We start from the raw sequence: 22,943 nt of genomic DNA, 5'->3' as shown, positions 1-22,943 counted from the left end.
TTGCTAACATTTCTGAGGCAGTCTCACTCAAGTGACAACAGGCTTTTCTTCTCCTTCCTTATCCCAGTGATACCACATTGCTTCTTCACAAAGTAAGAGAGCGAGCTGGACTGCAAAGCAAAGGCAGAATTTCAAAGTGCCTACAGCGTCGTTCGAGCGCGTGTTAACTGTAGGTTCGAGGGTGATGCCAACTGGGTTAAGAGTCTCATGTTTCATCCCCAAATGAATCAAGCAGCTCTCACTATTTTATCACAGACACTACCTGTGAACTGAAACCCATGCCTTCTCAGGGGAAAATTCCCACAAACAATGATCGAGGGACATAGGGGTGATGAAATGGGCGGGGTGGCTGACACAGCAGGCCTTTAAGGAAGACAGCAGGAGTCTATCTTTTCTTTAACTCTCTACTTTCATGGACATTGAGTTTTGTGAAGAAGCACCGATATTAAATGCTATCAGGGTTTTGTCATTATCAGAGTGAAATTAACCCCATAGCTTCCGTTACCACATTAAGATGGCCACCCTTTCCAGATCGTCGAGACATGGAAAGGATTTCCAACCCTGCCAAATGATCAGAATGGCATCTCAGTGTTAGAAATCAAGAACTAAACAGTCAAAAGTTAACTGCCTGATTCACAGCAAGTGCAAACACCAGCTTCTGCCACATAAAGCTGCTCTGAGGGCACCTGGTTTTCTGACCAAGCAGCATCCATCATTTCACCCCAGCGTAACTATAACTCAGTACAACCAAGGAAGACCAGTTGCTTCCATGAAGACAATTTTTATTTTTCTTCTTTACATTTTATTTTGGATATGCCTTAGCTAGATTAAGAGAAAACAAGGATTTGAAAAGCAGAGTATCCCTTTTATTATAATTTCTTTTTACATAACCTTTTCGACCTAGATTCAGGTAACTACCTGTCTCTCTCCCATCAAAGGAGAAGGGTCCTGCATATTACAACAGGCAAAAAAGGCTTTTAGGAAATAAAATATTTTAAACTGATTCATTACAATTTTTCAATTTTCTTGAGTACATTGGAAGGTGGGAAAAAGGCAGGAGGAAAAGATGCACCATCTTCAAACAGCCTGACCATAACAACCGTAGTGAGGTTTAGTACACTCTATATTTTTTCTCCAGACAGGTTCTAAGGAGGTTCAAGTGCTCTATGTGGGTGCTTTTCCATACTTTAATATATCTATTTTTCACTCCCAGTCATCCTGGCCAGTGTTTATCTAAATTCTCTGAAACATATTAAGTCTCAATTATGCAAAATAACCCCGGGCAACCATAGGCAAGGGGAAAGCACACCTTGGAGAAACAACGCCTATTTTCAGAATCCAGAACCGCCCAATAAAGATGGAGAACGTGCTGTGGGAAGAAGGTATTAAAATGTAGCAGAACTTGATTAAGAGTAGGAAATGGAGAATGTTAAGACTGAGTTCCTTAGAAGGACAGTGATGTAGATATCTGAGGAGCAGAAAGTTAAAGTGACAGTTTACTTAAAACACCTCTTTCCTTTGCTGGCATCCCTTTCTCAAAAGGGGGAAAAAAAAAAAAACTAAATCCATGAAAAATACCTGAAAATTCACCGCAATCTGCTACAATAATTTATTGAAGCAAATTACAGGCAAACGGTAGCTATGAAGAATGAAAAGGGGAGCTTCAAATCATGAGGACTGATGAGTTGCTTTTGGTGGGGAGGAGTGTGATAAAGGGAAGAAAATATTTTCCCTCTGTCTTCAAGTTTTCTTTTAAAAATGCAGCTTGCTTTTGTGTAGGTGGCTAAAACATTTGATGACTAACTGCTGCAAATGTAATTCATGTAGAACAAGGGTAAGATATACGTGACACTGACAAGTGTCGGGTATAGACGTCTGCTAGTGAACCAATGGACTTATACGGGAAAAGAACTTTGTTGTAGACCCATCCGATTAATCTTATAGTAGTCTCACATCTACTCAACACACCAGCATCAACTCCAAGTCCTCAGTGTGGCCAGGAAAGCACATTCCGTATTCCTCCCATCCTTACTCCTCTCTCTGCCGTGCCCTGGAGGCGACTGCAAAGCCTCCACAGGGAACACAAACCTAAGACTCTCACTGCAGACTGCCCCCTGGCATTCCAACACTCACATCAGTGGGTGGAGAGCAAGCCTCTTTCAGAGATGACATTTTGTTACCCTTCTTTTTTTGGCGGGGGGGCGGGTGGGGGGGGGGATGAGAGAGAAAACTGATAAACTTTGTAGTTTTAGTGTTTGTGAAAAACAAGCTGTTCCTTATTCTGTTCTCAGCAAAGCTCCATTCTTTCTAACAGCTGTTACACATCTCTAACAATGAACAGGGCAAGCCTTTAATTCCAGTTTCTGAGGTATGTAGGATAGAAACTGCCCTTCCGGTTCTCTAAAAATGAGCCAAAGTAGGTTTTTAGTCTTCTGAAAGTTATGAAGTTGTACAAAACTGTCACTCTCCCATGGACAGCAGTAAGCAATCCAGCCCATGAAAATCCCTACCTCAAGGGCAATGGTAATTCCTGGAATTTCAGGTGAAAGCCAAAGCACTGTACAGGTTATTAACTGTGCTGAAGACTTTCTTCTTCTGAAGTGTTATTACAAGGGAAGCAGAACAGAACGATTTCCTTTGACTTCAAACCGTCGGACTCAGACGATTCCTTCTCTGACGGCAGTGCCCTTCACCAGCTGGGAGCTGGGACGAACCCATGATGAAACAAAGCAAAGACAGAGGGGCCAGAGCTGGGCTACAGGGGGTACGTACAGAGAAATGACGGGGACAAAAATTCTCAAGAAATGACGGGGAAGAATTCTCAAGAGAAAACCTTGCCTCTGTAGTTCAGACCCTGAATAACCTCCTTCACCCCCTCAAAATTCCTGAACCTCGATGCTCTGCAAGCTCAAACAGTGCTAGTTACCACACCCCCACCGTCCTTCCCTGAAGAGGCTTCCAGAAAAGCACTGTAGTGATTCTGTTAGTGCTGAGGACCAGCTTTTTGGAAAGGCCACTGGAGCGCTATGATTTCAGGGGCTGGCTGTGCTTCTTCAATCCTCTATCTTGCCTTCTACAAGTACCTCTTATGCAAAGGACCCCACGTCAGAATTATGTAATCTTGCCCAGCCCCACAAAATATAGCAACAAAGACAAAAAAAAAAAAAAAAAAAAAAATCCGACTTTCCGTTAATAAATAAGGAATCTCAGGTTCCACAACACAAAAACACACATGTTCAAAGTGCAAATTCTGTCACCAGTCTGGGGCTTCTCACCGATAGAGCCCTGTCTATGGTCAGAGACCACGCGGCTGGCGGCCCCTCCTGGCCGGGAGCCTGCTTGCAAACGAGTGAGCACCATTGAGAACCTTACGGAGGAGCTGGGGGCGGGCGAGGAAGGCGGAGTAGGTCAAGAGGAGGGAGGTGGTCCCCACGCAGCCTGCCTGCCTTCCTTCACCCGGAGGGAGTGGAGGGAGAGGGGGTGAGAGATGTGTGCTGTTTTAACAGCTCACGCTGCTCAGGGGCCCTAAAGTGCCAAGTCAAGCTGCCAGCCTCCGGAGATTAGAAGTATGTGATCCTTGGAAGATACATGTGCTGCAAGGGTAGAAGCCAGAACCACGGGGCAGCGGGAAAGCAGAAGGGGTTGAGAGGATATCAGTGTATTATTAAGAGTTAAAAGCTGATCCAGAGCACATCGAAGTAACAGGGTGAAAGGGGCAGGGGGTCTGCTGATGAGCAGGAAGTCTGCCTGGTTGAAAATGAGTTTAAAAAGAACCCTTCCTTTAAGAGCTGCTGCAGCGGCTTCTTTGTCGAGCTTTCTGGGAAAGGCAACGTCAATTTTATAAAGGGGACGACAGAGGGAGAAGAGGGGATGTGTGTGTGTGTATGGGTGTGTGTGTGTGCTGTGACCCAATGGAAAGAGCAGGCCCTTCAGTTATTTCACTAGATTTTTAAATGCTTTAAATTTTTTTTTGTCCTTTTTGTCTTTTAAATACAAAGTCTGAGCCGTCCCAGCGCCCGGTCCGCCCCTGGCTACGGCCCCGCAGAGTCCGAGTCCTCGATCAGGACCTCTGCGGTAGCACCGAGGATGTCCGAGTTCATGACCAGCCCGTCCGCGCCCGTGCCGCCCCCGCTGCCCACGAAGAGCTTGCCGTCGGCCACCAGGCTCACCCGCTCGGGCCCGCCGCAGAAGGCCTTGGACACGCCCTCGGCTTCCAGCAGCAGGCACTCCCCGGGGGCGGGGGCGCCCAGGGGCCCGGGCAGCAGCGGCAGGCCCTGGCCGGCGGCAGGCGGGCCCAGGGCCTCGGGGCCGGCGCCCAGCATGTCTGTGCTGGTGATGAGTGCCCCGGCGTTGGCGGCCAGGGCCTCGGCGATCAGCACCTCGGGGTGGCTCTTCGCCTTGTGCGCCACCACGCTGTCCTTCTTCTCAAACTTCTTGCCGCAGATGTTGCAAGAAAACTGGTAGAAGGAGTCTGCGTCGTGTTTCTTCATGTGCCAGTTAAGGGACGCCTTTTGCCGACAAGTGAATCCACAGATCTCGCATCTAAGGAGAGGGAGAAAGGAAACAGCTGATCAAAGACAGAGAGGAAGCGCCCTCTCACCTAGGGTCAGGGTCGCATTACAGACGACTCAGTCATCAAATCAGGTCCCTGGGCGCTAGCCCCGCCAGTCACGCCCGCCCTCACACTGGGGAAAAGCCACGCGCCGCGGGCAAGAGCGCCAAGAGAGGGACTGGGCCTCCAGTGGGGCGCGGGCCCGCCTCTCCCGGGTGCCCCAGGAACGAGCACTCACTGGAGCGGCTTCTCGCCGGTGTGAATCATCCGATGCACTGCCAGGTTGTGGGAACTCTTGAAGGCTCGAGCACAATATTCACAGATATAATCTCTTTGATCTAAGAAAAATATGTGATTAGTTGGTGTTCCATTTAGATCCCTCTTAAGTATTTTTTCCTAGCTTACAAAAAGCAAGCAGATAATCAGGCAGGTGAATTTAGAGTAAAAGCAATGTAGAATATAAGCACTCTGGATAACCGAAACTTAAAAATAAACAGCACAAGGGAATTCCCCGGCAGTCCAGTGGTTTAGGACTCTACAGTTTCTTGGCCAAGAGCAGTTCCTGGTGGAGCAACTAAAATCCCGCACAGACTGCAGAACACACCCAGAAAAGCAAAGTGTCATTTTCATCTTTTGTTTTTCAGTCTAGTCATTAACATAAGAACCTGTTTACATTAACAAAAATAAAAAACACAGCTAGAGAGAAATATGAGAACTGGAATCCTAATCTCAGTTTTACCAGTAAGTCAGATGCAGGATAAATTGCTTAGCAAGTAAACAATTATATTTCTCATAGCTTTTATTCTTAAAACAGCTTTTTCTCAGATTGTGAAAGCTGAACAGTTACATACAAAGAAGCTGGCGTTCAACCAACAACATTAAAACAAGAATGTGACATCACCTAAAGAAAACTGATCCATATACAAAGTGGTACTCACATCTTGTTTCAGGTTTCAAAAAAAAAGGTTACCCAAGATAAACAATTTAAACTTCTCTCAAAAAGCCCTACAGGGCAAAGGAGCCCTGGACTTATTTTCTTCTTCACCAACTGGACCAACAGATGCTCAATGTATACTTGTTGAACAAATGGCCACTACACTCTTCGTATGCCTTTCACTTAAAATGACTAGAAACACAGTGAAAACACAAGAGGCAAACAACATCCATGTAATCCTACCCTCCATCCCAAACAGTTCTAAAAGCAAGTGTGGGAGAAGAGCCATGTCTCTCCCACCTGAATGCATGGCAGCACCTAGGGGCCCTAGGAGACTCGGGGGCGAACGCAGGTCTAGGCGGGGCCTGAGACGCGCCACCTCTAGCAGGGCGCTCATGACGCCAGGCCTGTCCGTCTGCATTCCTCATGAACAGTACGGTCTGAAAGGCACACTCCTAACCCAGGGACAAGGCTTACCATCTCTCAGGTCTGGGCCACATTCCCAGCTCCAAGGGAGCATGACGGACCCATGTGGAGCGTTTCACATACTTAAGGAAATTATATTTTCAAAGGACGTCAATTCACACTCATTTGGAAAAGTAAAACTCTCTAACACTGACATCATAAAATTCTATTAACTAAATACAAGTATTTGGAATGGACTTAATTTCTAAAGCAGTGTTTGTCATAGTTGGCTTATAAAATCTACCTGAAGTAGTCTAAACTGGTTGTCAGAAACTATATTCTAGAGAATGAGGCAGTGTAACAGGGAGAAGCAGCAGAGAAATGGCAGCTCCTGTAGAGAAACTGTGGAAACGGCACTCTCACTGAAGAGACCCAGCGGAATGCAGACTGCAGCCTTGGAGTGAGCAGAGCTCAGGCTCAAGCCCAGTGCTGAGGCTGCGAGGTGCCCGGCTCTGAGCAGGACTCAGCACGTGACCATCACGCCGTTCCGTCGGGTAACGGAGCAGCGTCACTGGTGTCCTCACCGACCCTGCCCAGCCCAATCCGTCCCCATTAGCTGCACTGCACCAAACTGTCAAGCGGCTGAAAATGAACGCTGTCTGAACTCAATAACAGGTATCACAAAGGCATTCAATCTCTCTTTTCCAGTCAACAGCTCCTACTGTAGAGGTCATGTGCGTGCACAGTCTCTTCATGACCCCACAGGCTGTAGTCTGCCAGGATCCTCTGTCTGTGAGATTTTCCAAGCAAGAACACTGCAATGGGCTGCCAGTGCCTGCTCCAGGGGCTCCCCCTGACCCAGATATTGAGCCTGTGCCTCCTGCGCCTCCCGTGCTGAGCCACCTGGGAAGCCCCACAGGTTACATGCGGGCTCGCCAGCTCGCCTCTGTGACTCCAACAGCAGCGGAAGTCTCGGGAGACTTTTAGCAGGCAATATAAACTGTGAGCAAGCCTCCTTACCATCAAGGCTTCCTCTACACACTCCTCATCTCGTCCAGGTAGTTACTACAAGTATCCATCTAATTCAAGCAGAATTAGAAACCACCCCCAAAATTATTATTGTTTTCTGCTAAAAACTAGCTGAATAACCACTGGCAAGTTACCTAATGTTGCTCAGCCTCTGGTTTCTTGGCTATAAAACAAAGAGTACTATAAACAAACTTGGTATAATGGAAGGATAGTTTAGAAAATAATAGTTACCAAATTACACACTTAACAGTGCATTTAGCTACTTGATAAACATTTTAAGAAAGTACCTGTATGATGTTTGGCATGTCGAAGAAGTTGCTTCTGGAGCCTGAAGAGTCGTCCACAGGACGGATGGGGACAGACATATTTCTTCTTCAGCAAATGCTGGTATTTAATGTGGTGCTAAAGCAGTAAAACAAAGTGAAGAGATAAAAATGACGGCTTCCAGAAAGCTAAGCTCATTCCTCTGCAAAGTCAAAAGTATTGAAGGAAACCAAATCCTCCGTATGTCAACAGGGAGCACCGTCATAAGTGCTTAACCTCCTGGCTCTGTCGCTCGCGAGCAGTGTGATCCTGGAAGACACACTTCAACACTGCGAGCTTCAGTTCTCATCTGTAACATGGAGATGACGCCAACTGTGTCAGACTGTTGTGGGAATAGAGATCGTGTATTATGCAGTGCTTAGTGAAGCAAATGGTACATGACCAAATAATCATAGCCATCATTATTATAACAGAACCAGAATCAGGGCGGAAGGCCTTAGTCGTATGTTATACTTGCTGCTAAAGATCAAACACTTCTTAAGCTTTAGTAATTAATATTTCATGTCTTCTGCCAGACCTAAAAACAAGCTGTATCCTTTCTCTTTAAAAAAAAAAAAAAAAATCTACTCACTTAAAAACCTCAAACTAAAAACTTATTCAAAATAGTAAACAAGAAATCATAGGTTTTAGTTGTTAACCTTATTATTTAATAATCGCTAACAACAAAACCTTTTTAACTGTGTCTTGGAGTGTTATCACACAATCATCTATTATATCAGATGCACTTACACCATGAGAAACACTGGAATATCCCAAGATTCCAAGGAAACATTTACGTTCAGGTTCTTAATCACTTAAAACAACAAGAGCCCAACTGAAGTAATTTGACGTTTAATAAATGACTGTCGTTGACATTACACATGTAACGATGGATCCTACACCAGGTCACAAACTAGAAAGTTTCAGTGAGCACAAGGACTAGTGACAGGACGCGCCCGTGAGCCCGCCTCCTCCGAACAGCCCCACCGACCTGCAGGTAGCGTGGGTGAGCAAGGACGGTCCCGCAGCCTTCCATCTCACAGCGGACGTACTGGATGGGGGGCTTCTTCCTAGTAACAACACGGAAGAGAAAAGTCAGCAACAGCAGGGAGGCAGTATGCACACTGGCCTTTAACTCCAACTGCACCACAGGGAAGAGCTATTCTATAGTATGAAGAATTAAAATCTTTTTTACTAGTTTATGGCTTGCACAGAATTTATGTTAGAAATAACCAGAAACTGCCAAATGTTTAGTTTTTTTAAAAGAGCACAAAATAAACCAGTAATCCCCCAAAGGCAAAGAAGTGTTAAATTTTTTAGAAATTTTAAGATCCTGCAATGGAAATTAAAACATAGTAGCTCTGCATCAAGGACACCAATGGAGCTCCTCTTGTGAAACTCTTAACTCGTCATTCCCGCATGATAATCATAAGGGCTTAAGGTATAAGTCCAGGGCCCACCACCAGAAAGCAAGCACAACCCTGCAGGGCTATAAATTACTCACCTCCTTTTGGGTAATCGTGGGCTTTTGTCATCTTTTCGCCTTCTTCCTCTCCTGTAATTAAAGAACAGAGTTACTGTCCACACAGTCCAGACTGAAGCTTATACGGTAAAGATTAACTGAGGACATACACTCAAGACCAAAAAGCTGGTGGCACAAACGACGGGTAACCCAGAATACATAAAGCCAGAGACAAATCCGGCAAAACCACAGATTTCACTCTGAAGCAACTTTACTTATAAATAAGACCGCACCACAAGTTAACAAAGTAGAAGAAATTAGTCTATTATCTAAAAGCCCTAAGAATATAAAGGATACATTCTCCTTCTAACAGAGACAAAAGCCTACACACTTAAAAAAAGCTCTCTCCGCAACAGGAACTAACTGCTAGGCATGAGCTTTTACCTGATCAAAGTCATTACATCATGTGCCTTATTTGCCATATTTTTTTTTTTTTGCTATCTTTACTCTCCTCTCTGCGTCCCTACAGCCACTGTCCTACCATACTCAATGGAACATCTTTAAGGACTGCTGTGAATGAAACTTTTCAAGCTTTTGAGAGAAGTCTTTCCAATCAAACTGTCAGCTGCTGGAGACAACAATATATACCTGTCAACATCTCTCCTCACACTCCTACCCTTTTCTCCACTAGTGACTTGAAAATCTGTTAGGCTTCCATTTCCGGTAGTAACTGCCTACTCACTTCCTAGGAGGCTCCTCATCGTCCCTAATTTCATTCTCTTCTTCTTTCACCTCCACCTCGACTTCCACTTTTATTTCTTTCTTCTCTTTCTCTTCTTTCACCTTCCCTGATTTTCTCCGTGGCTTTGGGGTTTCCCTGAAAATACAAACACATTTCAACACTGGTATCCAGCAAAGGACCTTTTCAAGAACACCTGTGACAGAAGGGTAAAGCCTGGAGTTATCACTGATTTATTATAAAATTATGCTCCTCAGTACATGAAATGTGGTTTCCAGCCACTATTCGTCATATGGACAGTAACCATACACATATTAAAAGCCAATGAGATGACCCCCAGCCCCAAGCTAACAAAGCCTTAGAATCAAATCTCACTATAGATGTAAAGAAAAACAAAAGTAAAAAATTTCTAAGTATTCAGGCAACTCATGACATCTTAAAACAGGCAGGTGTCATAATAATTTGGATTATGAGCAACACAAAGTTCTATAAATGGAAGAGCGTGCTGTAGCAGGGAGCAATAGGATAATGCTAGGTCTGTAAAACAAGTGCAAAATTACTCCTTTAAAAATTAAGTCCATATCCATTAGTTTGGCAACAAGGTGAAATAAAAGCATGCCAAAATGTTTTCCTAACTTAGTTTTCACCAACAAACCCGAGACATGCCTTTCTAAGTGGGGTTTGTAGGTCTCATCTCTTGGATCATCTTTGAACGGTATTTCTTCTTCACTGATCAACATCTCTTCTTCCTCCTCCTCTTCCTCATCACTGCTGGAAAGAAGCCAACAGAGATCAGAAATCCCAGCTGTTATAAATCATATCTGACTGATTTTATTCAGCAATTTACCTAGACGCAGCCAAAGGTTCACAGCGTTATCTAGGATCTTCATTCTCTAATAATCTAACTGGACTGCAACCTAGCTGCTTTCCCCCAAAGAATAATAACTGGAACTAAAAACACAAAAATCCTAGCCATGCTCTAATTTCATTAAATAAAGGCAAGGCAAAGATGGCTCAGTGACACTAAGAGTTAAAAAACAACTGACTCAAGTATTTCAAGTAGAAAACCTCTGAGTTATGTGATCTGACTGACTGGTCTTCATCCCCTTTACATCCCCAAGGGTTTAAACTATGAAATATTGCAAGGTTTCTTACCTAATGCCACCTGGAGACTGATGCTCTTCTGTAGCATCTAGAAAAGGTATGAAACAGAACTTTTGGTATGAAGGTATAGATATTTTCTCTCTGCAGCCAAGAGACTCAAACCAAAATACAGTTTAGGGTCATCACACAAATGGAGAATTCTCCGTAAACTATCAAAAAGGATCCTTCCTATAACACCACATGTGACCCTAAAAGTCAGGCTGTTCTGGTAAATGTTCAACATTATACAAAAATCAATAGGCAACTGGTGGTTAAATAATCAGACTCTACTGGCACTGTACCATAATCGAGCTGATCTGTATTTGGCTCTGACTTGCAGATGAGCTGCAGTGAACCAGTCTTGGACCGAGAGCTGCGGGTGTTCTCTGCTTCGCGATGCCGAGAGACGGACGTGCGGCTGCTGCCGCGCCAGCCCCGACTCGGCCGAGCTGCTGCGGCAGGAGCTTCCTGAGCGAGGGCAGACTCTTCCTCCTCTTTCTCTTCCTTGGGATCTAGAGGAAAACACAAACCATTCTTTCAGAGTTTATAGTTGACCAGTAATCATCTCTGTGTATCTCTAAAGATAATATCCACCCCTACCACCCGGGGACAGAATTTTACTGATATAATAGAAGCAAGATGAGGGGAAAATCTGATAAAAACTTATCCTTACTGTAATCAGTCTAAAGAAACAGCTTTGTAGGTTGGAAAGCAGCAATTTTATATTTATAGTTTACATATATACTAAAAAAGGAAATGCTAAAAGAAATATACCTAAGATCTAACCTTTTATTCTTTAACTGTTAGATCTAAGACAGCAGAGAGTGGTCCCCAAAAGATGACCAGATCTACAGAGGCATGAGCAAGAAAGAAACATACAGTTCTAGACAATTTAATAATTGAACAATGTTGCAAGTAAGTGCTGTTGCAAGTAACAGCAATTCCATCAAGAGAAATTCCCTTGCCTTCCCTTGCATCTATTCAATTTTACTTAGTATATTAAAAGTGAGTCTATTTGACCATGGAAGATCCTTTCAATAATCTCAGACTGGAAAAGTCCTTTCTAAGAACAGCACAGGATTTTAGATCTTAACACTAATACATCCAACTGTATAAACCTAAAAAGTTTTTGGCATGCCAGATTCCGCTATAAACAAAGTCTAACAGCCTAACAGAAAGACAACAACTCAATAAAAATGGTTTTCAAACGTGTGAACATAATGTGTGAACAAACAAAAACAATGACAACAAAGCTCAATCCACTCATAACAAGAGAGACTCCAATGAAAGCGACAGTGCCATAAGTGTTCCCTTAGAATAGTGGCAACAATCCAAATGTTTGCCAACACGCTGTACTGGCAAGGTTGTGGGAAAAGAGGAACTCTGGACAGAGATTAACAGTGTGTGCATCAGTAAAACCTTTCTATAATGGACAATTTGGCAATATCTATCAAAATTTTAAGTACATATTCAGTTCAGTCGCTCAGTTGTCTCCAACTCTTTGCAACCCCATGGACTGCAGCATGCCAGGCCTCCCTGTCCATCACCAACTGCCGGAGTCCAGCCAAATCCATGTCCATTGTGTCGGTGATGTCATCCAACCATCTCATCCTCTGTTGTCCCCTTCTCCTCCTGCCCTCAATCTTTCCCAGCATCAGGGTCTTTTCACATGAGTCAGCTCTTCTCATCAGGTGACCAAAGTATTGGAGTTTCAGCTTCAACATCAGTCCCTTCAATGAACACACAGCACTAATCTTTAGGATGGACTGGCTGGATCTCCTTGCAGTCCACGGGACTCTCAAGAGTCTTCTCCAACACCACAGTTCAAAAGCATCAGTTCTTTGCCGCTCAACTTTCTTTATAGTCCAACTCTCACATCCATACATGACTACTGGATAAACCACAGCCTTGACTAGACGGACCTTTGTTGACAAAGTAATGTCTCTGCTTTTTAATATGCTGTCTAAGTTGGTCATTACTTTGCTTCTAAGGAGTCTTTTCATTTCATGGCTGCAATCACCATCTACAGTGATTTTGGAGCCCAGAAAAAGTCAGCCACTGTTTCCCCATCTATTTGCCATGAAGTAATGGGACTGGATGCCATTATCTTAGTTTTCTGAATGTTGAGCTTTAAGCCAACTTTTTCACTCTCCTCTTTCACTTTCATCAAGAGGCCCTTTAGTTCTTCACTTTCTGCCATAAGGGTGGTGTTATCTCCATATCTGAGATTATTGATATTTCTCCTGGTAATCTTGATTCCAGCTTGTGCTTCCTCCAGCCCAGCGTTTCTCATGATGTACTCTGCATATAAGTTAAATAAGCAGGGTGACAATATACAGCCTTGACATACTCCTTTTCCTATTCGGAACCAATCTGTTGTTCCATGTCCAGTTCTAACCATTGCTTCCTGACCTGTATACAGGTTTCTCAAGAGGCAGGTCAGGTGGTCTGGTATTCCCATCTCTTTCAGAATTTTCCAGTTTATTATGATCCACACAGTCAAAGGCTTTGGCATAGTCTTTTTCACATTAAATTCAGCTACTAGGAATTTATCCTACAAAACTAAGATCACCCTTATAAAACCCACATCCAGGCTTGGCCGGCCGCGCGGAGGGGCAGCGCCACCTCGCGGAGTGGTGCCAAGAGGCCTCGCGCTCCGCCGGGCTCCGGGATCGCCGAGACCGATGATCCGTGGGGCCGTGAGTCTTCCAGGAGTGCGAGCCCAGGCCGCTTCCTGGGCGTGAGGCGGGCAGCCTGCGATTGTGGTCCCCACCCCGGGAGATCTGGAACCCGGGTGACCGCGTAGGTCAGTTTCCTAGGCCGGCTCCAGGGCAAGCGGGCTCTCCCCTGCATGGTGCTGGGGAAGGTCTGTCTGCGCGTGGTGGGGAGTGAGGGCGCATCTCCGAGGATGGGCAAGGTCTGGGTCTGGAGGTACCGGGCTCGGACCCAGACCTCGACCTCCCCGAAGTCCCTGGCTGCTCCGACGCTGCGGGGAAGTTGTTGCAAGTAGTAAGACGTTGGCATTTGTTGCATTTCCACTCTGGATGCTGGGACTCCGTCCCGGTGCCTCATGCATTCCCTGAGAAGTCATCAGCTGCGTGCTTTATAGGTACTTGGATGTGTGCATCCCAACTTTGAGTTTCCTACTATCGTGAGGAGGGTTGATTCACAGTGGAAGTCACGAGCTGTTCACGTGACCCTTCTCACTGTGTACCTCGTGGTCAGTTCCCACTAGCACCAAAGACCATCAAAGGAGTTCAGAAACAGCATGAAAGATTGCAGCTGCCTAATAGAAACATGGGGTCTCAAAGAGTCCGACATGACTTAGCGACTGAACTGAATAGAAACAAAGATTTATTTACCCGGTGGCCCTGCTGTTTGGCAGGAGGCGTTGAAAAGGGTTGTCTTGATGTAGTTAATGTTGTGAACGTCTTAGCTTCATGCGGACAGTGAAGTTGAACCGTTGGCATGTGCTATTAAGTTAAACTAGACTGTTGCAAATTTAGTGATTAGATGTTTGTGGGTAGAATCAGTGATATGTTTTTCTTGACAATAAAAAGAAAAGAAAAAAAAAAGAAGAAAAAAAAAACCAAAAAAACCCACAGCCATAAAATGTTTAAATATTACGTATGTGTGTATACACATAGTATAAGTCTACCTATCTACATACCAATCTATATATAGCACAACACTTCTGTACAGATAGTTGTACATAGTATAGTTGTACATAAGAAACATAAATACTGGCCCCACTTCAAAGTATCTACCCTCTGAAAGAAACTGGCACACAGAGGTTCACTATGGCCCCTGTTTAAAATACTTTAAAAATGGAAACGATGTAACTTTCCATATTTAGGGGAAAGTGTTTATTTAAAAAGATAGGAGAAATTAGCTTCCTTTACTGCAGAACAAGGTGATGACTGGGAGTTGTTCTGGTTTTAACTACACTGGTTTGAAAGTTTTAATGAGACCACATCAAAGTAATGAAATAAAATTCATTTGAAACGCAGAGATGAATAGCAGTGGGAACTTCAACTTGTTCAAGATCACAAAATTATCTAAGTAGACCTGAAATTAAAAATCCTGTCTTGGGCTAGTAATCAAGGACTTTTACATCTAGGTGACCATTGCTTTTAAGAAAACTTCTTCAAAGGGAGAAACTCAACACCCTTTATAAAGTACTGCAATATTAAATAATAAAGGGAAAATTATTTCTTTTATTCAACCTAGCTACACTAATGTGGACTTGAAACCTATTCCATAACCTCCTATACTCAATAAAGCTCTTCTCTACTTCATGATTAAAGAATGTGCCCACATCTTTTCATATCGGTGATATTATCCACAGGACAAATGCTGGCAATTTGATGAGAACTGCTTATCCTTACAAATAAAGCACAGCAGCCTGTTTTATTGAGTAACCCACACATCACCTAAAACTCAATATAGTTTTTTAAAAAAACATAGAGAGTGACAATAGCAAAAGTGTCCCTCATCAGGAATGCAGACACACCACCTGCCAGAATCAGCTCTGTAAGAACTCTGTGATACAGTCACAGGTCTACAGCAGCCAAGCAAAGCCCGAAGTAAGAAACAAGTTACACAAGCCATGTGAGGAAATCTCTGTCAGACCATGAGCTGAGCACAGGCTTAAGGAAACAGCTTTAAGACAGACCACATAGGACAAAGAACATGATTTTTCAAAATATGCTCAAACAGCTAAAGGAAATCTCAAAAAAAGATAGCAATTATATAAAAGGAATCAAATTCTGGAGCTAAAAAAGTGTAATATCTGAAATGAAAAGTTCATTAGAAGATTTCATTAAGCGGCAGGCTTGAGAAAGGAGACATATCAGCAAACTCAGATAGGTCAACTGTGAGCATTCACTCTGAAGAACAAAGAGATGAAGAAAAAGCAACAGAGACTAAGAGCTCAGTGGGGACCATAAAACACATCACCATGCAAAGGCCCAAAGGAGAGCACAGACCAGAGCGGAAAGAGCCTGTTCAGTTCAGTCGCTCGTCACGTCCTACTACTTGCGACCCCATGGACCACAGCACGCCAGGCCTCCCTGTCCATCACCGGAGTTTACTCAAACACATCCATGGAATCAGTGATGCCATCCAACCATCTCATCCTCTGTCGTCCTCTTCTCCTCCTGCCTTCAATCTTTTCCAGGATCAGGGTCTTTTCCGATGAGTTAGTTCTTCGCATCAGGTGGCCAAAGTACTGCAGCTTCAGCTCCAACATCAGTCCTTCCAATGAATATTCAGCACTGATTTCCCAGGACTGACTGGTTGGATCTCCTTGCAGTCCAAGGGGCTCTCAAGAGTCTTCTCCAACACCACAGTTCCAAAGCATCAATTCTTCAGCACTCAGCTTTCTTTATGGTCCAACGATCACATCCTACATGCCTACTGGAAAAACCATAGCTTTTACTGGAAAAACCATAACTTTGACTAAATGAACCTTTGCTGACAAAGTAATGTTTCTGCTTTTTAATATGCTGTCTAGGTTTGTCATAGATTTTCTTCCAAGGAGCAAGTGTCTTTTAATTTCACGGCTGCATTCACCATCTGCAGTAATTTTGGAGCCCCAAAAAATAAAGTCTGACACTGTTTCCATTGCTTCCCCATCTATTAACCATCAACTGCTGGGACAAGATGCCATGGTCTTAGATTTTTAAACACTAAGTTTTAAGCCAGCCTTTTCACTCTCCTTTCACTTTCACCAAGAGACTCTTCAGTTCCTCTTCCCTTTCTGCCTTAAGCGCAGTGTCATCTGCATATCTGAGGTTACTGATATTTCCTGATGATCTTGATTTCCTACAATCTTGACTCCAGCTTGTGCTTCATCCAGCCCAGCGTTTCTCATGATGCACTCTGCATAGAAGTTAAATAAGCAGGGTGACAATATACAGCCCTGAAGTACTCCTTTCCCTATTTGGAACCAGTCCATTGTTCCATGTCCAGTTCTAACTGTTGTTTCTTGACCTGCATACAGATTTCTCAGGAGGTAGGTCAGGTGGTCTGGTATTCCCATCTCTTTTAAGAATTTTCCACAGTTTGGAGAAGGAAATGGCAACCCACTCCAGTATTCTTGCCTGGAAAAGTCCATGGACAGAGGAGCCTGGCAGGCTGCCGTCCGTGGGGTTACATGACTGAGCATGTGTGCACAAGGGTGGAGGAAGATGGGTTGGTAGCAATAAAGTGGTAGAACTAAAAAAAAAAAGAATTTTCCACAGTTTGTTGTGGCCCACAAAGTCAGAGGCTTTGGCCTAGTCAATAAAAGAGATGTTTTTCTGGAAGTCTCTTGCTTTTTCTATGATCCAAAGTATGCAATCTGATCTGTTTCCTCTGCCTTTTCTAAATCCAGCTTGAGCATCTGGAAGTTCTCGGTTCACATACTGCTGAAGCCTCGCTCGGAGAATTTTGAGCATTACTTTGCTTGTGTGTGAGATGAGTGCAATTGTGCAGTAGTTTGAACATTCTTTGGCACTGCACTGGAATGGAAACTGACCTCTTCCCGTCCTGTGGCCACTGGTGAGTTTTCCAACTTTGCTGGCATATTGAGTGCAACACTTTAACAGTGTCATCTTCTAGGATTTTAAATAACTCAGCTGGAATACCATCACCTCCACTAGCTTTGTTCACAGTGATGCCTGCTTGATTTTGCATTCTAGGATGCCTGGCTCTAGGTGAGTAATCACACCATCATGGTTGTCTGGGTCATTAAGAAATTTTTTGTATCATTTTTCTGTGTATTCTTGCCACCTCTTCTTAATATCTTCTGCTTCTTTAGGTCCATACCGTCTCTGTCCTTTATTGAGCCCAGCTTTGCATGAAATGTTCCCTTGGTAACTCCAATTTTATTGACGAGATCTCTAGTGTTTCCCATTCTATTGTTTCCCTCTATTCTTTGCACTGGTCACTTAGGAAGGCTTTCTTATCTCTCCTTGGTATTCTTTGGAACTCTGCATTCAGATGGGTATGTCTTTCCTTTTCTCCTTTGCCTTTTGTCTCTCTTTTTTTCCTCAGCTATTTGTAAGGTCTCCTCAGACAGCCTTTTTTGGATTTCTTTTTCTTGGGGATGGTCTTGATCACCACCTCTTGTAATTTCACAAACCTCCATCCACAGTTCTTTAGGCACTCTGTCTATCAGATCAATCCCTTGAATCTTATTTCTCACTTCCACTGTATAACTGTAAGGGATCTGATTTAGGTCATACCTGAATGGTCTAGTGGTTTTCCCTACTTTCTTTAAGTCTGAATTTGGCAACAAGGAGTTCAAGATCTGAGCCACAGTCAGCTCCCGCTCTTGTTTTTGCTGACTGTATAGAGAGCTTCTCCATCTTTAGCTGCAAAGAATATAATCAATCTGATTTCAGTGTTGACCATCTGGTGATGTCCATGTGTAGAGTCTTCTCTTGTGTTGTTGCAAGAGGGTGCTTGCTACGACCAGGGCATTTTCTTGGCAAAACTTTCAGTCTTTGCCCTGCTTCATTTTATAGTCCATTGCCAAACTTACCTGTTACTCCAGGATCTCTTGACTTCCTACTTTTGCATTCCAGTCCCCTATAATGAAAAGGACATCTTTTTGGGTGTTAGTTCTAGAAGGTCTTGTAGGTCATCACAGACCCATTCAACCTCAGCTTCTTCTGCATTACTGATCAGACCATAGACTTGGATTACTGTGACACTGAATGGTTTGCCATGGAAACGAACAGAGATCATTCTGTTGTTTCTGAGATTGCAACCAAATACTGCATTTCAGACTCTTTCGTTGTCTGTGATGGCTACTCTCGTTCTTCAAAGGTATTCTTGCGCACAGTAGTAGATATAATGGTCATCTAAGTTAAATTCGCCCGTTTCAGTCCATTTTAGTGCACTGATTCCTGAAATGTCGATGCTCACTCTTGCCATCTCCTGTTGACCACTTCCAATTTACCTTGATTCATGGACCTCACATTCCAGGTTCCTATGCAAAACCATTCTTTACAGCATCAGACTTGACTTCCATCACCAGTCAAATCTACAACTGGGCACTGTTTTCCCTTTGGCTCCATCTCTTCATTCTTTCTGGAGTTATTTCTCTAGTCTTCTCCAGTAACATATTGGGCACCTACCAACCAGGGCAGTCCATTTTTCAGTGTCATATTTTTTTTCCCTTTTCATACTGTTCATGGGGTTCTCAAGGTAAGAATGCTGAAGCGATTTGCCATTCCCTTCACCAGTGGACCATGTTTTGTCAGAACTCTCCACCATGACCCGTCCATCTTAGGTGGCCCTACGTGGCATGGCTCATAGTTTCATTGAGTTAGACTGATCCACGTGATGAGTTTGGATAGTTTTTTGTAACTGTAGCAGAAAGAATGCTTGGAGAAATAAAGGACAAAACACCCCCAAGTCTAAAAAAAAGACACAAATTCATGCAAACAAGAAGCTTTATGATCCTACTTCCAAATAATCTTACATTCACAGGTTCTCAACATCTTTTGGGAGGAAACAATCCAATCAACAGAAAATGGCTCTGCAAGTATCAGACAAAATAGACTTCAAGTCAAAAACTGCTTCAAGAACACAAGGTTAGACACTGTATACTAATAAAAGTCAATCAAAACAATGTAAGAATTATAAATCTACACATACCTAACACATGAAGTAAAAATGACAGATTTGAAGGGGAAAACACATATTACTAAAATAAGAAACTTCAATATCTTACTTTCAGTAATGGGTAAAATGACTACTCAGAAATTCAAATAGGAAATAGAGGACCTGCACAACAGTATTTAAAATAATGAAAACAGGGGGGGAAAAAAAAAAAACTAACAGATACAAAAACAATAGAACATACAATTTTCTCAAGTACACACAGAAGATTATCCAGAAAAGACCATATATTAGGCCACTCAAGATATACAAAAAGATTGAGTGAATTCCCTGGTGGTCAGTGGTTACAACCCCAAACTTCCATTGCCGGAGGCATGGGTTCAAACCCTTGTCTGGGAACTAAGATCTGACATGCCGCCCATAGAGGTAAACAACACCCGCCTCCCAACAAATTCCACAACATATCATAAATCATGGACTGCAGCAAAAGCAGTAGTCAGAGTGACATAAATGGCTAAATTAAAAGACAAACAAATAAAAAACACATGTCTAATCAATAACCTAACTTTACACCAGGTCAGGAAGCAAGTTAGAACTGGACATGGAACAACAGACTGGTTCCAAATGGGAAAAGGAGTACGTCAAGGCTGTATATCGTCACCCTGCTTATTTAACTTATATGCAGGGTACATCATGTGAAATGCTGGGCTGGATAAAGCACAAGCTGGAATCAAGACTGCCGGGAGAAATGTCAATAACCTCAGATAGGCAGATGATACCACCGTCATGGCAGTGAAGAACTACTAAAGAGCCTCTTGATGAAAGTGAAAGAAGAGAATGAAAAAGTTGGCTTAAAGCTCAACATTCAGAAAACGAAGATCATGGCATCCGGTCCCATCACTTCATGGCAAATAAATGGGGAAAGAGTGGCTCATTTAATTTTTTTGGGCTCCAAAATCACTGCAGATGTGATTGCAGCCATGAAATGAAAAGACGCTTACTCCTCGGAAGCAAAGCAATGACCAACCTAGACAACATATTAAAAAGCAAAGATGTTACTTTGCCAACAAAGGTCTGTCTAGTCAAAGCTATGGTTTTTCCAGTAGTCATGTATGGATGTAAGAGTTGGACTATAAAGAAAGCTGAGTGCAGAAGAATTGATGCGTTTGAACTGTGGTGTTGGAGAAGACTCTTGAGAGTCCCTTGGACTGCAAGAAGATCCAACCAGTCCATCCTGAAGGAGATGAGTCCTGGGTGTTCACTGGAAGGACCGATGCTGAAGCTGAAACTCCAATACTTTGGCCACCTGATGAGAAGAGCTGACTCATGTGAAAAGACCCTGATGCTGGGAAAGATTGAGGGCAGGAGGAGAAGGAGAAGACAGAGGATGAGATGGCTGGATGGCATTACAGACACAATGGACATGAGTTTGGGTAAACTGTGGGAGTTGGTGATGGACAAGGAGGCCTGGCATGCTGCAGTCCATGGGGTTGCAAAGAGTTGGACACGACTGAGCAACTGAACTGAACTTTACACCTTAAAGAAACAAGGGGCGGGGGAAGCAAACCAAACCCAAAACAGGAATAAAAAGTGGAGATAAATAAGAAAACAGTAGCACAACAGAGAAAAAGATGAAACCAAGTTAGTTCTTTGAAAAGATCAACAAAATTGACAAGCCTCTAGCTAGACTGAGGGGAGAAAAGGAGGCTCGAACTTCCAAAAATCTGCACACACTTAATAACAAGTGAAGACACTGAGTTGGTAATCAGAAACCTCCCAATGAAAAAGAAAAAAGCCTAAAAGGAACCTCCCAACTTCCCAACTCATTCCATAAGGACAGCATAACTATGATATCAAAGCTAGACAAAGATACCGCAAGAAAACTACAGATCCGTATCCCTGCAAACCAAATCCAGGAGCATATGGAGACTGTGCAGCACATGAGAACTATGACCAAGTGAGCCCAGGATCAGGAGGGTGGTTTCACACACAAAACAATCCCAACTGATGTAGTTTAAAAGCCTTTGACAACACCAACAACCTTTCAAGATAAGAACACACAATAGGAACTTCCTTGGCCTGGTAAAGGACATCAAAGCCCCAGAGCTAAGATACTTACTGGCAAAAACTCCTTCCCTAAAATCAGAAACAAAGTAGCGATGCCCTTGTCCTTCTCTTCTATTTAACACTGTACTAGAAGTTCTAGCCAGAGTTAGGTAAGAGAGAAAAAAGGCACACAAACAGGAGAGAGTAAAGCTCAATCTATCTGCAAATGAAGTGACCTTATTTCTAAAGAATCTGCAAAAAAAAAAAAAAACTATTAAAGGTAACAAAAATTTAGCAGAGTTGCAGAATACAAGATCAACAGGCAAAAATTTATTGTTTAAATTATACCAGGAAAGAGCAATCCAAAAAGGAGAATTACGAAAATGATCCCATTCCACTTACAACTCAATCAAGAGAAAAAACATACTTAAATACTGCTAAAATGACAATACTCCCCACAAAGATCTACAGATTAAATAGAATCCCTGTCAAAAATTTCAGCTTCTTTTTTGTAGAAATTGACAATGTGATCCTAAAATTCATATGAAAATGCAAGCAGCCTAGTTTAACCAAAACAATCTCAAAAGTGAATTTGGAGTATGCTGTCCAATCTCAAAACTTACGACAAAGCTCTAGTGATCAATCCGTACTACAGCGAGGGACTGGCAAAAGGGAGGACACCCACACAACCAGCTCTGCCGACGGTCCAGACATAAACCTCTCTGTGTGCGTGCTGTCGTGTCTGACCGTGACCACGTGGACCGTCGCCCGCGAGGCTCCTCTGTCCACGGGACTGTCCCAGCAAGAACACCCGAGTGGGATGCTTTATTTCCTCCAGGGGATCTTCCTAGCCCAGGGATGGAACCTGCATCTGATGTGGCTCCCGCACTTCGGGGGATACTTTACCACTGAACCACTGGGCAAGCCCCCAGAGCCCAAACACCTATGGTCAAATACTCTGACAAGGTTGCCAAGACCGCTTGTGGGGAAAGAACAGCTTCTTCTACAAACGGATACACACGCAATGAATGAAGCCGGACCCTTACCTTATACCATACACAAGGATTAACTCAAAATGGATCAGAGACCTAAATGTGAAGAGCGAGCACTAAATAACTCTTAGAAGTGAAGAAAGTCCATAGAATGGAAAAAAATATTTGCAAGTCACATATCTTATAGGAGTCTAATATCCAGAATATAAAAAAACTCAACAAAAGACAAACCATCCAACTAAAAAATGGGCAAAGGGCTCGAACAGATATTTATCCAAAAAGAAACGCTCAAAAATGACAGAAAAAGATGCTCACTATAAGTCAGTGAAATGTAAATCAAAACCACAATGAGACTTCTACTTCACACACACTACAGTGCCTACAATCATAGGAATTTTAAAAATGGGAAATAACAAGTATCAGAATGTGGAGAAACTGGAACTCTTTGTATACTGCTGGTGGGAACGTAAAATGACGCAGCCACTGTGGAAAATATTTCGCAGTTCCTCAAAAAAAAATAAACATAGAATTACCATTGGTTGTTGTTCAGTCGCTAAGTCATGTCCAACTTTTTGCGACCCCCAAGAACTGCAGCACACCAGGCTTCCCCGTCCTTCATTATCTCCCTAAGATTGCTCAAATTCATGATCACTGATTGAGTCGGTGATGCCATCCAACCATCTTATCCTCTGTTGCTCCCTTCTCCTCTTGCCCTCACAGTCTTT

The 22,943-nt window shown here is 43.3% G+C and overlaps 1 protein-coding gene across 3 annotated transcripts in view; it reads right to left on the bottom strand.

The window, feature by feature from the left end:
- Positions 1–765: 765 nt before the first annotated feature.
- ZFP91 (ZFP91 zinc finger protein, atypical E3 ubiquitin ligase) overlaps positions 766–22,943 on the bottom strand; it is a 36,675-nt gene continuing 14,497 nt past the window's right edge. For 2 of the 3 annotated variants that reach the window (XM_061154146.1, XM_061154163.1), the window contains exons 3-11: positions 10,870–11,079; positions 10,580–10,616; positions 10,091–10,195; positions 9,428–9,562; positions 8,728–8,778; positions 8,215–8,293; positions 7,208–7,322; positions 4,791–4,890; positions 766–4,542 (exon numbers count right to left, since the gene is read on the bottom strand). In XM_061154146.1, coding sequence (XP_061010129.1) covers positions 4,032–4,542; positions 4,791–4,890; positions 7,208–7,322; positions 8,215–8,293; positions 8,728–8,778; positions 9,428–9,562; positions 10,091–10,195; positions 10,580–10,616; positions 10,870–11,079 — 1,343 coding nt within the window. In that variant the 3' untranslated portion in view covers positions 766–4,031. The remainder of the gene's footprint in view (positions 4,543–4,790; positions 4,891–7,207; positions 7,323–8,214; positions 8,294–8,727; positions 8,779–9,427; positions 9,563–10,090; positions 10,196–10,579; positions 10,617–10,869; positions 11,080–22,943) is intronic. The other variant, XM_061154155.1, reaches the window with a different exon arrangement.

Source organism: Dama dama, chromosome 1 (assembly GCF_033118175.1).
Source record: "Dama dama isolate Ldn47 chromosome 1, ASM3311817v1, whole genome shotgun sequence".
Taxonomy (NCBI): domain Eukaryota; kingdom Metazoa; phylum Chordata; class Mammalia; order Artiodactyla; family Cervidae; genus Dama; species Dama dama.
The sequence above is the reverse complement of the archived record's forward strand: the minus strand, read 5'-3'. Positions and strand labels throughout refer to the sequence as shown.